Raw genomic sequence first — 16,020 nt, 5'->3', positions numbered from 1 at the left:
TCTGCTTTTGAGGTTTTAAGGCAGAGTTAATGAGCAGTCCATCAGAGCCACTAGAGTAAACAGCTTGTGAGGCCTTGGATTTTTTGAAATGTTGGAATAAACATAGCCTGAAAGGGTGTGGTTAAGCTCTCCCAGAACTGATTTCACCTATTACTGTTGTGGTCTTGAAGTGGAAGCTATTTTCCCCCCTCATTTAAAGCCAGAAGCCGGGGGTTCTCTTCCTCCAACTGGAGTTGCATGTGAGATCATCTGTTTTCTGATTTGACTGTATGGCAAGGGTGTGTTTATGGGATGTTACTACATTGGAGTAGTTAATTTGTAATAGTTACCATGTTCTGTTAAGTTTTCCAATAAGTTATTTCTTCTTTCTTTTCTATTTTAACAAACTACGCTGGATGAACACAATGTGTTTTGCTTTAAATCTGGTAGATTGACCAATTGAATTACATCTGGAACGCAACACGTTACAGTTATTTTTTGAAATAAAAAAAAAGCATTTAGACAGATCTTCTGAATATTTTGAGCGGGTTTGGTCTGGTCCATAACAATGAGGAGAAAAACCACAGGTGATTATGGGGAAGAAAATGTTCAGTTTGTGAGAGAGAACTTCTGACTTCAACAAAAAAAAGGGGGGGGGGGATCGGAAATGAAACCTGTCCAATTCTTGAAGTAAGGCAGCCCAGAAAGCAATTTTTGTTTTGGTTAGAGGTAAACTAATTTGAAGTGTTTGGTGGATTTCAAAGGAATGCAAAATACATTTTCACTATTTCGATCAAAGGAGTTTTAAGAGTGAGACCTTTAATCTAAAGGGCGCTATGGTGGCTCAGTGGCTAGCACTGCTGCCTCAGTGCCAAGGAGCTCGGTTCGATTCCAGTCTTCGATAACTGTCTGTGCAGAGTTTTCACATTGTCCCAGTGTCTGTGTGGGTTTTCTCCAGGCAGTCTGGTTCCCTCCCCCAATGCAATGATGTGCAGGTTCGATGCATTGGCTACGCTAAATTTCCCATAGTGTTCAGAGATAAGTAGGGTAGTGCATTAGTCAGGATAAATATGGAGCGGTAGGATAGGGTTATGGGTCTGGTTGGTTACTCTTCGGAGGGTCAATGTGAGCTTCTTGGACCAAATGGCCTGTTTCCACACTGTAGGGATTCTATGATTTAAAGATCTGTTGGGCGGTATTCCAGAGCATACCACGTTGTCAGTGATTGATGGAACTTGAGATTCTGTAACTTCAATTTTTCTGCTTTCTGCTGAGAAATTTGTTTAATTGCAGCTCGGACCATGCATGCACAGTTTGCCATTCACTGAGAAGATGGTCAAAGTAACTAACAGGCTTGTGAGCAGAAAAAAAAACTAATTTCTTCATTCGGTATATGAAGTGCAGATGAGGCTCAATGTCTACTTGAATTTCAGGAAGGAACAGAATTTGTTTCATTATATTTCGTTTTCTCATGTTTATCCTTTTGAAACAGTTACAGAATTCAGTTTTGATCTGAAACTATTATGTTGGTTTTTGCATTGACTGCTTTGTTATAATAGCTCAAGTCTAGGAAAAGATTCAAATTAACTTTTTTTTTCATTAACAGGCAAATAAGCATGACAACAATCAACACTCAGAACATTAGCTTCAAATGGGATCCGAAAAATCTAGAAATAAGGACTTTGGCCGTGGAACGGTTGTTGGAACCTTTGGTTACACAGGTTAGAATATGTGATTTGTATCTGCGACTTCTTCCCCTTCCTGAAACTGTCTTTCATTACAGTACCTTTCCCTTTTAAATTCCTCGTTGCCTCTAACTGTCACTCCAACCAATCCATTCGATCTGATAGGATTTGCAACCAATGGATTATATTGCAGATATAATCTTCAGTAACCCGTAAACTCCCATGACTGACAAGAAGAGCATATCACTCTACTAAGGGCCACTTTTCCTTTTTCCAATCTGCAGTCCCAGGAAATAGCAGAGTTATTTCTCTGTGAAACACTGCTCCAGGCTAACCTAATACATATGGCCTATATTTTTAAGTTTAATCAAGAGACCAATCTGTATAAATCATATAACCAAGAAAGAACTCCGCTACTCACTGCTACAGGCTTAAAGCAAGGCCACACTTAAAACTATGAACGTAGCTGTTTCTATGCTGTGACTCTCCCAAACAGGTTCATCCATGATCCGTTGTGAATTCCACTTTGGAGTGTGTCTGAGAAAATTAACAATGTCCCACTGATTCATGAGTTCAACAGCAAAGACAGTAACTGTACAGGTTCACTCCTGTGTCTTTTAGCAGTATGAACAGGAGAGAGAGAGAGACGGACAATGTGCTGCCTTTGTCCTTCTCCCTTTTAATAGTGTCGTTATTTTGACTTTGTTTTGGAACTTTGGAGGAAAGAAAACCGTATATAAAACAGTAATTGATGCTCGTGGAATTCGAGGAAATCACCTCCAACACCTCAAATATCCCAAAGAAGGAGCAGCCTGAAATTGCCAGAAATTTTTCCTGTCTCCATCTTGGATTATCCAGAATCCTCCTTGGCTTTATTAAATTGAAGAGGGTGCTGAAAAGATTTAAAAAATATTATTGGTACTGGAAGTTTTGAGTTGTAAGGCTGGATAGGCTGGGAGTTCTTTTTGATGGAGGAAAATAAGTAAACCTTTTAGAAGGGCATAGATGAGGTGAATAGCAAAGATTTTTTTCCCTGGGCTTGATGGGAGTTGGGATATTCAAAACTAGATTACCGATTTTTAAAAACGAGGCGAAAGCTATTTAAAAGGGACCAGAGGGTACAACTTTTGTTTTTGAACACTGTAGTTCATGTGTGGAATGAACTTCCAGAGGAACTGGTGGATGCCAGTAGTTAGAATATTTAAAAGACATCTGGTGAAGTACATGAATAAGAAATGTTTGGAGGGGTATGGACTGAGCATAGACCGACTGACCAGGCATGGTCGGACTGAAGGGTCCGTTTCCATGCTGTATGATTCCGACTGTCAGAAGTGTTTCGTATGTGGAACAAATTGCTAGAGGAATTGTTACAAATTGAAAAGCCGTTTGGACAGGTACACGAATAGGAAAGGTTTGGAGGGATGTGGGAAAATGGAGGTAGTTTAGTTTGGGGAAACTTGGTTGGCATGGATGAGTTGGACCAAAGCATCTGTTTCCATGCTGTAATACTGTATGCCTGTGGCATGGCAAATTTATTGACCGTAGAGGGCATGTTGGCTTCATTCTGCACATACAACTTGGAATCAAAATTTGTTGGAAATCTGGAGTAGGGATTGTGAGCCTCTGTTTCCCTTATTTCTGTATTTGAGAAGTGTTTTCATGCTGGTTAAATTTATCAATTCAATCATAATCAAGTTTCCAATCTGGGCCTTTTTAGATCTTGGAAGCCTGTCCCCTAGGTGATTGATTTTTTTTTCTTTCATTCAAGATTTTATCACCAGCTGTCCTTCCTACTGGAATCTCTCGTTTCTTGATGTTTTGCAATTCCCTGTTTGATTTTTCTTTTCTCCTTCTAAAAGCCTTTTTCAACATCAAGCCCTTTTTGTGGCCTGTCATTCATTTGACTCTATTGCTGTCAGGTATGTTAAAGATCCTATGTAAATTCAAGTTGCCTTTCTCTCTTTTAATGTAATATCCATTAGGACTTCAAGACTAAAATTATATTTTCAGGTGACAACCCTTGTTAACACCAGCAACAGAGGGCCATCTAACAAAAAGAAAGGACGCTCTAAGAAAGCCCATGTTCTGGCTGCTTCTGTGGAACAGGCAACACAGAATTTCCTGGAGAAGGGTGATAAAATTGCCCATGAGAGCCAATACCTGAAGGAAGAACTAATAGCTGCTGTAGATGATGTACGTAAACAAGGTAAGTGTCACATCATCTGAACTAAAGGGTAGCGCAGGTACTTGGATGTTATTGTATGATGTGTATTTTTGTTTCTATCACGGACCATGGCACCATGTGAATTTATTATGCAAAATATTTTAGCCTCTGCAAGACAACCATTACTTTTTCACCTATTAGTTGCACAAATCTTAGGGAGAGAGGGCATGAAAGAAAACTATATTGAATAGCTCAGGTGGTACAAGGGCAGATTTGATTGAAGAAGTCCAATGTTTGATACCTTTCATGTCTTTTCACCTTATTTGTATGTTAAGGTGAGGCTGTACTAGGTTATAACGTGTGGTCCCGGTGGAAGCTTTAATTGTGTTTTTGCCTACATGGTCAGTATTTTAGACCTTAAATAACCTATCGTTTGAGAAGGATAATGTTTTTTCATTGCTATATTAATTTTGTTCACATTCATTAAGACTCCTTTTTGATTGCATGAGACTTTAAAATCTGGGCTAAACCCAATGAATGTTGTTTGTGACTGAAGTGAAAATTCCTTGAGCTTGCATTTTTCTTAAAGGCTTAGCATTTTTATTAGTTGCACATTTTCCAACCCAACAAAATCTTTCCAGTTGTAATTGTTGAGATTGCACGTAAATCCCAGAGTTTAACTGAGCCAATAATCAATATAATGTCGCTATAACAATTGCAGCTCTACATTCTTTGAAAATGCACACATTTCATCACCAACTTTTAAGTCCTCCATTTATTGCCCTTGAAAAGGTGAAGATGGATTTTCTGCCTGGAACCAATCCAGGTTGCATGGTATGGCTATGCTTTAAGTGAGGTTAGGAGGTAAATTGTAAGGTTTTAAGCAAGTAATGGTGAGGGGTTGGTGGTATATTTCAAAAGCAAGATAGCGACAGTATATGTTGACAGGTTAAGTAGTCGTTTACTGTGAAAGTTGAATGCACTTCTCACTGGGCATTTAGTTAATTTATTAATCAGCATTAATACATTGTAATAAAGTGGTTTTTGTTACCTTCTGTAATAATTGTAAACTAGATCAGTGATTTTCCTGTATCTTTGTTGTAAATTGTAAATCTGTAACTCTGGGGTCAACAATGCCATTTCAACAAATGTTCTGGGTTTAGTGAGTACTTAAGAACAGATGCAAACTTGGAAAAAATATGCTGAAGACTGGATAAGGTAAGGGAAAGGAGCTAGGTGAAGATGGAGCCCAGCGAGTAAGTACAACAGTTAGGCAGACAAAAGAATGGCATTGGTGAGCCTGGGAGAAAAAGGAAGCTGGTAATAGGGACCATATGTAAGCGAAAATGGATTGGCTGTAATGAAAGCAGACTAGGACATGGAAGTAGATGTTCAGGCCCTGAAATTATTAGACTCCATACTTGAATCTTGTGTTTCTGGAAAAGTGCAGCAGGTCAGGCAGCATCCAAGGAGCAGGAGAATCGACGTTTCGGGCATGAGCCCTTCTTCAGGAGCCATTCTCCTGCTCCTTGGATGCTGCCTGACCTGCTGCGCCTTTCCAGCAACACATTTTCAGCTCTTGTCTCCAGCATCTGCAGTCCTCACTTTCTCCTCCATATTGAATCTTGAAAACTTCACCATCCCCACGCAGAAAACAAGATACTGCTTGTGTAGCTTGAACACTGCAGTAAGCCTGAGACAGAAATATTGACCATGGTGTATTGAAGTGAGAGGCAACTGGAAGCTTGGGGTCATTTTTGCCGACAGAACACAGGTGTTCCACAAAGTGGTTGTCCTATTTGTGTTTCCCCTTTCCAATGTAAAGGGTACCAATCAGTAAACAGCAATTACAGAAGACTAGATTGAGTGAAGTAGAGGTAAATCACTGGAAGATGTGTCTGGAACCTTGGATAGTGAGGAGGGATGAAGTAAGTGGGCAGGTGTTTCACCTTCTGTACTTACATGGGAAGCTACTGTGGGAGGTCCTGCGAGTGGAGGAGAAATGGACAAAGGTGTCCTGGAGGCACCAGCCTCTCTGGAATGCTGACAAGGAAGAGGAGGGGAAAATGTATCTGCTGGTGTTCTACTAGAGGTGGCAGAAATGGTTGCTGACAGTCCTTTGGATATGGATGGTAACATGATGAGGGGGACCTTTTATTGCTGTTGTGGGAGGGAAGAGAAGTGTGGAAGATGAGTCAGACGTGCAGGAGGGCTTTGTCAATTGTGGTGGCAGGAGATTCAGCACATAGTTAAGAAAAAAACGTTTGATTTTTCTGAGGCCCTCCTGCAGAAAGTGGCATAATCAGAACAGATGCGATGGAGACTGAGCAACCGAGAGAATGAAATGACTTGGAGACTTTTACAGGCAATCTGGATGACTCTTCATAGTTCACCCATTGTTTTAATGAATTGAGATGATAAGGTGTTTAAGAGGTAGGCTAATTCAGCTGTTGACTTTGCTTTTAATTCTCGATTTTCCTGCCTTTTCCATTAACCCTGGATTCCCTTGCTTAAAGATCTGTCTGTCTCAGCCTTGAAGATGTTTAACGATCTAGCATCAACAGCATAGAAGTCTGCAGCACAGGAAAAGGCTGTGCCAATCAAAAACAACCCCCTCCCTATTCTAATCCCATTTCCAGCACCTGAACCATGGCCTTTTGTGCTTTGGCATTGCAAGTATATATTTAAATACTGCTTCAATGTTATAAAGATTTATACCTGTACCACCCTTCCCATCCTTATCATCCTCTGCGTGAATTTTTTATCCCCCATCCCTTCTAAACCTCTTTCCCCTTACCTAAAATCTGCCCCCAGTCATCGATCACTCTGCCAAGGGTAAAAAACCTACGAAGTGTGTACCCCTCATTATGTTACACTGTCAATTTAACGCATGATTTTATTAAGTGATCGTATGGACTCTGGACGTAGACCACCACTTTGCCACATGATATTTTTACATGGAAACTTGGGTTCTCAAGTTGGAAAAAACAGGTATAAGTTTGATTTATATTTCTATGATGTGTATGTTAAGGTGGATGTTTTAGTTTCAATTTGAATTCTGAGTGGTGCCAGCTGTCTGATATTTGTTGATGTGCATTTAGCTGAGGCTTGGAAGAAATATTTGAGGTGAATATTTTAATGCTTTTGAAAACCTGACAAGATGAGGAAAATTTATTGGGGACAAGATGTTCTATAATGCAGTAACCAGGAGTTCAGAGTGTGAAAATTTCTTTGAGAGAAAAGTCCGATACCTGCAGCAGTCTTCAGAGTAGATGGGGCAGGAGAAAGAAGTCCTGAGATACTTCTGAAGAAGTCTGTGGAAGAACAACTTGAGGAATGTTTATTGTAGGAATGCTTGAGAAATTGATGGAGAGTTTTTTTAGATTAGATTACTTAGATTACTTAGTGTGGAAACAGGCCCCTCAGCCCAACAAGTCCACACCGACCCGCCGAAGCGCAACCCACCCACACCCCCACATCCACCCCTTACCTAATACTACGGGCAATTTAGCATGGCCAGTTCACCTGACCCGCACATCTTTGGACTGTGGGAGGAAACCGGAGCACCCGGAGGAAACCCACGCAGACACGGGGAGAACGTGCAAACTCCACACAGTCAGTTGCCTGAGTCGGCAATTGAACCCGGGTCTCAGGCGCTGTGAGGCAGCAGTGCTAACCACTGTGCCACCGTGCCTCCCACAAGTATTCTTGGAGAATACTTGTTTGTTTCATGCACGTGTGCAGAGACTTTTTAACACCAGGGTCAAAGCTTGCTCTGTCAAATTATAGAACTCCTTTTAAGCTTTATACAGATTACAGCATGCATATTACAATAGCAAATATAATTCCCACATTTCAACATCCATGTTATCTTTTTCTCTCAGTCGTTGTAGGTGTTTATTTCTATCCAAGGCTTTTGCTAACCACTAATCTTGAGAGCCCAAATGTATTTCTTTCTCATGAATTACATCGGCTTGGTTGTTACAGATTACATGGCTAAAGCTTTAAACCTTACTAATTTAACCCCTTCCTTCAACTTAAGAAGTGAGTTATAAACTGAGTGTACTAAGTATTAGCATTTTTTTGAAGAATTTCATGAAGAGGCATTACCTAAAGAAGATGACATCAAGTGAATGCACATGTTTGCTGCAAGTACAGTCGTGTCAACAGAATAAAGGTCTTTAAACTGGAAGCAAGTTGACCCTTGCCTAATGTTTTCGTATCTTTTAAACATCTTATTGAAGGAAATAGAGTTGAATCTTTATTGCTAATAATTGTAAGAATAGAAAACAACATTTTTGAAAAGGTGTCAAATATAAATGTTCATGTCTAAGAGACTTGAGTCTCACATAAAGTGCAAGGTTAGTCTGCAGATGCAGAGGCAATTAGGCAAGTGACATTTTGGCCTTTATTGTAAAATAGAAGTTTTTAAAAAAGTGTTAGTCTCAAAGTTCTACATCATTCTATGCTTAATGTGTGTTTTCTGACCTTAGCTAAAAGCTTAAATGCTTGCCTAGAAGCAGTACAGCAAAGATTCATTGGATTTAATTTTTAAGATGAGAGGGTGGTCATGCTCTGAGGTCAAATAAGATAAGTCTTTACTCCGCAATTTGAAAAGAGCCAATCTCAGCAGACCATGCAGGTCAAAGACAGATAGAGACTATGATATCTTATTTTGGCTGTGGAATTTGGAATAATGGTGCACAGTTTCAGGATTAGGAGTTGATCATTTAGGACCTTGAGGATAAATTTTCTTCAGTCAGATTTGTAAATCTTTCAAATTATCTATCTATGCTTGCTTGAGCAACGAATATATTTAAAACAAAGATTGGAAGATTTTCCACCTCTTTCCCGTTAGGGAATAGAGAGTTGGCAGCGGTAGATGATCAATTATTATTGTATTGAATGGTGAAGCAAGTCCAAGGAGCCAGATAGATGTTTCCTATTTCTTATGTTCTTAGGAAGCCTTTTATGACCTTATTTTCTGCCTACTTCATTCCCCTGACTTAATTTTTGATTCTCAATGTAAATTGCTCCCTGCTTGGAGGTTATAGTCCATATTAACCCTATGGTTTTTATCAAATTTTTTTTCAAAGAGAAAGTACGTACGTTACATTGTATTCTCTATTAAGCAAGTAGAAACATACAGCAAAAACACAAGGAACTGGTGATGTAAGTTTAAATCCCCAAATTGTTTCGATTGCCTTTGACTGATTCTTTGTCACATTTTACAGAACTAAATTTTAATGTTGTTGATTTTAATAGAGGAGCTCTGACTGGCATACGAGAAAAATTTCCTTCACTTCACTTTAGGAACTGTTGAGGAATTGTTCCTTGTGGAGAGAAGAAAGTTTGTGTTGTGCCTAACAGGATGGTTTAATGGATACCTGGGAGATTGACTAAGTTTCTTCCTCAGCATTGGTTAATAAATTTGCGTATGCTTTCTTGATCTAAACCCAGTAGCATAGCCCTCTCTCTTCATCTCCTCTATATGCTTGTTTAGCTTAACTTAAATATGCACAAAGTATTGATTTGCAACTCTCAACCACCACTGCCTGTGGTAGTGAGTTGCAAATTCTTCCCAACGTATTTGTTTTTAAAAAAAACCTAATGCTAATAGTCACATGGCAAGGCACAGTTTTAGTTTCATTTTGGAGGTCAGAGTGTAGTGAAGAAATGTCTAGAAATGTATTTTATTCTGTACATTTTAATGAACCCCTGGAGTGAGAGGTTCAGTTCATTGTGGAGTGGGGTGGGGTAGAAGGCAAAAGAACCATCCGGAAGCAGGCAGGCAATCTGCAGGTTTCTGTCACTACAGTCTGTAGTAACTCAGATGGTGTTTGTCCAGCAGTTTTTAAACAATTCAGTAAGTTGAAAGGGTTCGGAAAAGATTTGCAAGGATGTTGCCAGGGTTGGACGATTTGAGTTATAGGGAGAGGCTGAACAGGCTGGGGCTATTTTCCCTGGAGCGTCGGAGGCTAAAGAGTGACCGTATAAAGGTTCACAAAATTATGATGGACATGGATAGGGTAAATAGGCAAAGTCTTTTCCCTGGGGTCGGGGAGTGCAGAGCTAGAGGGCATAGGTTTAGGGTGAGAGGAGAAAGATATAAGAGATCCGAGGGGCAACTTTTTCACACAGGGTGGCACATGTATGGAATGAGCTGCCAGAGGAAGTGGTGAAGGCTGATACAATTGCAACATTTGAGAGGCATTTGGATAGGTATATGAATAGGAAGGGGTAGGGCCAGGTGATGGCAGGTGCGACTAGTTGGGTTGGGATATCTGGTCGGCACGGACAAGTTGGACCGAAGCATCTGTTTCCATGCTGTATATCCCTATGACTCTAAGTAGCTTAACTGTAAGGAAAAAGCTTCAGAAACTGAAGACTGTTGAGATGAATTGAAGGAATTAACTGAATTAACTTTAAAGGTCTGAGAAAGAGATTCTAATGAAAGAAAATAGCACTAAGTAAATGCAGAACATTGCTAGAAAGAAATCAGTTATAATATTGCTGTCTGAACATAGGGCTTTAAATGGAGATTGGGTGAGTGACTCTTCACTAAAGTTTGTGATTGTAAAATTGTTGATTAAAAGGGTAAAACCTTTTTTATACTTGCAATAAGACTAGTTACAGAAAAGCCAACCTGAAACCGTTTTTATTTATCCTTTCGTGCTTGGTAAATGTTCTTATATTAAATATACATTGCCAGTCTCTTATGACTGTGTTCAGTGACTGATACCACAGTAAGTAATTTTCTGAAATAAAAGTTGTAGTCAATCAAGCCAGATCTTGCTCAAGATTGTCTTGGATTGTGGTTAACTGACATCATATCAACAAAAGCTTCAAACAGCACTGAGTAGCTAGGTTGAATCTGTGGCAAGTGAAACTTGATTGGTGACCTTTTATCAGTACTATGTTGAGTGAGTCATACTGTTTGTCTTACTATTGTGGGAAATGGGCGAGTTATCTGTTGTTTTCGATTTTAAAAAAAACAGCATAAGATCTTGCGGAATTTGAAGCTGTCATTTCATCCTGTGTTTTGCTGACATAGCCTTTTTCCTTTCGTATCCTCACTGAAGTAAATATTTTGACACCATTTTATTGAATTTAGTTGTGGCACCTCCATTTCCTTTGCTGAGAGCGCCAAATGAACTTTAAATCTATGCCCTCCATGCAGTATGCAAAAGTTTTTATATTAATGCATAATGTGCTATCAAGGACACTAGATTATGTTTTTGATGTTTAAAAATAAACAGATGGAACAAAAATGATTAAATCTTCAAAATGCAAGTGAATATTTTTATGGCATGCCATCATATTGAAAGTAACTTCATGCAAAAAAAACTTGCTAATTTTAGTTTCATTTTAGCTTTTAATTTTCATTTTTTTTCTGTATAATATTTTAACTTATCCATTAAAAGGTATATTTTGCAACAGAAAATTGTCATGATTTTGACTAATTGGGAGACGGGTGTCAAAAGTTCCTACAATTTTTCTTCTTGGTGGGGATTCTGGAGAGAAAACCAATTTGGCACTAAATTGGGCAGAAAGAATAGTGCATTAATTTGCACAAGCTATGTTTGCAACACAGTTGCCTTACCTAAGTAGTTAGGATGAATACGGAGGGTAAGTATGTGAGGGGGGAATAGGCCATGTTATGGCAAGTTGAGAGGTGGGAACCTAGTATGGAGTATTGTCAATTGTGTAAATCCATTAGTCTAAATAGGTTCATCTTGGAATACGGTTACTAGCGGTGTTCCACAAGGATCTGTTTTGGGACCTTTGCTGTTTGTCATTTTTATAAATGACCTGGAGGACGAGCTTGAAGGCTGGGTGAGCAACTTTGTGGATGATACAAAAGTCGGTGGAGTAGTGGACAGCGAAGAAGGATGTTGAAAATGTGTTGCTGGTTAAAGCACAGCAGGTCAGGCAGCATCCAAGGAATAGGAAATTCGACGTTTCGGGCATAAGCCCTTCATAAGGAATGAGGCGGCAGGTTACAACGGGATATCGGTAAGTTGCAGAGCTGGGCAGAAAGGTGGCAAATGGAGTTCAATGTAGCTAAGTGTGAAGTCATTCACTTTGGTAGGAGTAACAAGAAGATGGATTACTGGGCTAATGGTAGGCTACTTGCTAGTGTGGATGAGCAGAGGGATCTTGGTGTCCATGTACACAGATCTCTGAAAGTTGCCACCCAGGTAAATAGTGCTGTGAGGAAGGCATATGGCGTACTGGGCTTTATTGGTAGAGGAATTGAGTTCCGGAGTCCTGAGGTCATGTTGCAGTTGTATAAGACTCTGGTGCGGCCTCATCTGGGGTATTGTGTGCAGTTTTGGTCGCCATACTATAGGAAGGATGTGGAGGCACTGGAATGGGTGCAGAGGAGGTTTACCAGGATGTTTCCTGGCATGGTAGGAAGATCGTATGAGGAAAGGCTGAGGCACTTGGGGCTGTTCTCATTGGAGAAAAGAAGGTTTAGGGGAGATTTGATTTGAGGTGTACAAGATGATTAGGGGTTTAGATAGGGTTGACAGTGAGAACCTTTTTCCGCGCATGGAGTCAGCTGTTACTAGGGGACACAGCTTTAAATTAAGGGGAGGTTGGAATAGGACAGTTGTTAGGGATAGATTCTTTACTCAGCGGGTTGTGAGTTCACAGAATGCCCTGCCAGTAGTAGTGGTGGACTCTCCCTCTTTATGGTCATTCAAGCGGGCATTGGATAAGCATATGGAGGTTATTGGGCTAGTGTAGGTTAGGTAGGCTTCGGTCAGCGCAACATCGAGGGCTGAAGGGCCTGTACTGCGCTGTATTTTTCTATGTTCTAAATGGGTTTTTTTTGTGCAAACTTTAGAAATTAATATCGCTTTATTCCTGCATTTTCTGCTTTTAAACGAATACTCAGCAATCTCTGTAGAAGCACTTTTCACTTGAAAGATGTGCTCATATTTTAAGGTTAGTACGCTTTTATTAGATGAGTTGTGTAGATGTAGAATAGAAATTCTATTAAGGAAAATTTTATTTTGCTGCAATCTGGTAAACAAACTATTCTGTGATCTCATACTTTTAGAGCTTTATTTGTTGGTAGCCTTTGAGATATTCTGTTTTGTGTCGAGAGAGTACATTTAAGCTAAGAGACAAGCCTATGAATTAACAGCAAGGACACAGGTGGTTGAGTCTGGTAACTGGACCAAACTGAACTGGCTGCCCTCCTTGAGGTATTTCTGGTTAGTATGTTCTTCAAGTTGTAGTGGTATTTTTTGTCCTTGCCAAGTACTAGATGAATTCCTAATATTAGGAAAACTTAAATTCATGCTACATGTGGCAGAACCATAGCAGTAAAAATGGTGTGGCTTTGAGTGTTGGGAGATGTCTGAAGGCTTTGACAAAAGGTCTTCTGGATGAGTCCAGAACTGTGTGACATTGTTTCAGAAGTAGAAATTGCACTTTCAGGACAGATGAAAACTTGTTTCTGTCAGACGATTGTTCAACTTTGGAATTATCTGCCTCAATGTTGTGGAGGCAGGATCATCAAATATTTTTGAAGCAAGGAAAAGAGATTATTGATAACCAAGTGGTCATTGGGAGTAGATAGGAATATGGAATTTGAAACAAATAGATCAAGTATGATTTTGAATTGCAGAGCAGGTTTAAAGGACTGAATGGTTAAATCAGTGTGGTGCTGGAAAAGCACAGCAGGTCAGGCAGCATACAAGGACCAGGAAAATGGCTGTTTTGGGCAAATGCCTTCCATCAGGAATAGAGGCAGGAAGCCTTCACGGTAGAGAGATAAAGGACTGAATGGTCTACTCCACAGGAAAAGAGAATTAATCAGATTTGGAATATCTATTGAAAGGCAAAAGCAAAAAGCATCAAATTTCCACGATTGTTGGCTTCACTATATTTCTGGGTCGAAACAGTCACCTGCTCTGAGGGCTCATCTTTTTAAGCTCTCTAAGCTGCATGAACTCCCTACATATTTTGGTATGAACCAGACCAAGCCTTATCAAAATATATTAAGATGCTGAGAAGCTAACTTTTTTTCTCATTTAAGGGCAAGTGTCAGGCAGTGCTTCTGGATGCAATTTGATTGGTCAGGCTATCAGATTTGAAGTAAAACTCACTTTCTTCATACAAAAGAAAGAAGAAATTGGAAAAACTGAACTCTATGGGTAAATTTAATAGAATGACATATTATTTTGTTACTAAGCAATAACTGTTTCAATAAAGTAACATCCCATAAGCACACCCTTGGCAAAAGGCAAATTCAGAAAATGTATTGCAGCTTCTACCTAGCTTCAAGACCCAGGACAACTGCTTCTCAAGACTAAAAATCCTGGTTCTGTGGAAGCTTTACCCCACCTATTCAGGCTGCTTCTATTATTCCAACTTTTTAAAAAAAAAACAAAGGCCTCTCAAACTGTTTATGTAGTAGCTGAGTAGATTGATTTGGAAAGCCTTTGTCTTTAAAACCTCGCATAAAAAAAAGGACAAACGCACCTCAAGTCATCATACATGCATCTGAAAAAATGAATTGAAAATAAACCATATTTACTGATCAAAATAAGAGATAATATGCCTGATTTATGAAAGAATTTGAATTTGTATAGTACTTTTGTGTCCTTAGGTCAAAACAGAATATTGGAAGTGTGGTCACAACTGCTGAATTCAGCAGCTGGTTTGCACACCCAAGATCTAAAGAGCAACAAATTAATGAGAAGATACTTTGTTGATAGACTGACCATCAATTCCAACTGTTTGGTTGGAATTGCGAAGATTTGCAAAGATTACTTTTTTTAAGATTTAGTAAGTGAGTGTTATTTTAATTCTAAATTTTAACTTTTAGTTTGTAAACTTTCAATATGTCCTTTTACATACAGGTGAAATGATGAGAAGTGCTTCATCAGAATTTGCAGAGGATCCTTGTTCCGCTATGAAGCGTGGCAATATGGTTCGTGCTGCACGAGCATTGCTATCTGCTGTTACTCGCCTTCTTATCCTGGCTGACATGGCAGATGTTTACAAACTACTTGTACAACTGAAAATAGTAAGTTCCATACTGAATGGTTTCCCATTAAGACTGAAAACTATCTGATACTGCTAAAACATATAGTTGCTATAAAAACAGCCCATTAATATAACAATTTTCATTAAAAAAGGAAGCATTCGTTGTTCTACTGTGGAACTCCTGGAATTGGCACGGTAGTGTTGTTTTGGACATTTCAATGATATAGCAAACATTTATTTTTAGAAATATGCACTTTTTATACATGGTTTGGCAAAACACATCTATTTTCAAAGGAGCATGAAAGTAGAAGTTCTATTACTTCTGTCTGGCTCAGTCCAAGGAGATCTTTTGGATTTTGTATAATACTCACAACGGCTAGGTGGTGTTCTGGGATTAGTTTGAGCTTTTTATGTCAGATTGAGAATCCAGTGTAGTCCAAAGTCTGTGACATTTATTTTAATCCCCATCAATTCTATCGAAATATGTAACTAGAACAAAATTCAAGCAAATAGGTGCTCTAAATTATTCAGAGGATGTAATTATTGTCTTATTGTACAGTCTTTTATTCTATGTTTGACCTTGTTCTAATGTATTTTTGCAATGGAATGAACTAATTTGGCTTTGGAAGATTCTGTTTTGAAATGAAACATCAGGAATGCTTCATTTCTGTAAGGGAACTCAATGTGTCCTGTAGTAAAGATGGTGGAGGAACCTTTGAAGACCTGAAGTTTTGTTGTTATCTGGGAGACATTAATTTTACACTAAATGAAGCTTGAATAAACAGGAGTACCTAAAAGCAGTTAAATAGCTTTAAGTAAGTTACAGCTTGTATGCTATTGCAGTAGATTTGAGCGTGATCAGTCATCAAATGATCTCCATTGCTAGTCTAGATATGTGTAAATGATCTTTGTGTATATTTAAAAATCAACCTGACCCATTTTTCAGGTTGAAGAAACCCTTGTCAAGGTGAGGAATGCCAACAATGAGCAAGAACTTGGAATACAGTTTAAGGCATTGAAACCTGAAGTGGACAAACTGAACCTTATGGCAGCCAAAAGACAGCAGGTATGAATAGCATGTATATAGTCTGGACAGTTTTCGAAAGGAAAAGCTCAGGTTTTTGTAACTGCAGTCCAGAAAAGAGGGCATTGCCCAACCCATTCTGCACTGTTCTGGTAATGCTA

The 16,020-nt window shown here is 39.2% G+C and overlaps 1 protein-coding gene across 1 annotated transcript in view; it reads left to right on the top strand.

The window, feature by feature from the left end:
• ctnna1 (catenin (cadherin-associated protein), alpha 1) overlaps window positions 1–16,020 on the top strand; it is a 159,610-nt gene that overhangs the window by 21,780 nt on the left and 121,810 nt on the right. The window contains exons 2-5 of the mRNA XM_060837081.1: window positions 1,586–1,700; window positions 3,675–3,870; window positions 14,709–14,875; window positions 15,782–15,901. Coding sequence (XP_060693064.1) covers window positions 1,596–1,700; window positions 3,675–3,870; window positions 14,709–14,875; window positions 15,782–15,901 — 588 coding nt within the window. The 5' untranslated portion in view covers window positions 1,586–1,595. The remainder of the gene's footprint in view (window positions 1–1,585; window positions 1,701–3,674; window positions 3,871–14,708; window positions 14,876–15,781; window positions 15,902–16,020) is intronic.

The sequence above is a fragment of the Hemiscyllium ocellatum genome, chromosome 16 (genome assembly GCF_020745735.1).
Source record: "Hemiscyllium ocellatum isolate sHemOce1 chromosome 16, sHemOce1.pat.X.cur, whole genome shotgun sequence".
Taxonomy (NCBI): Eukaryota; Metazoa; Chordata; class Chondrichthyes; order Orectolobiformes; family Hemiscylliidae; genus Hemiscyllium; species Hemiscyllium ocellatum.
This window is presented reverse-complemented; position numbering and strand designations above follow the sequence as displayed.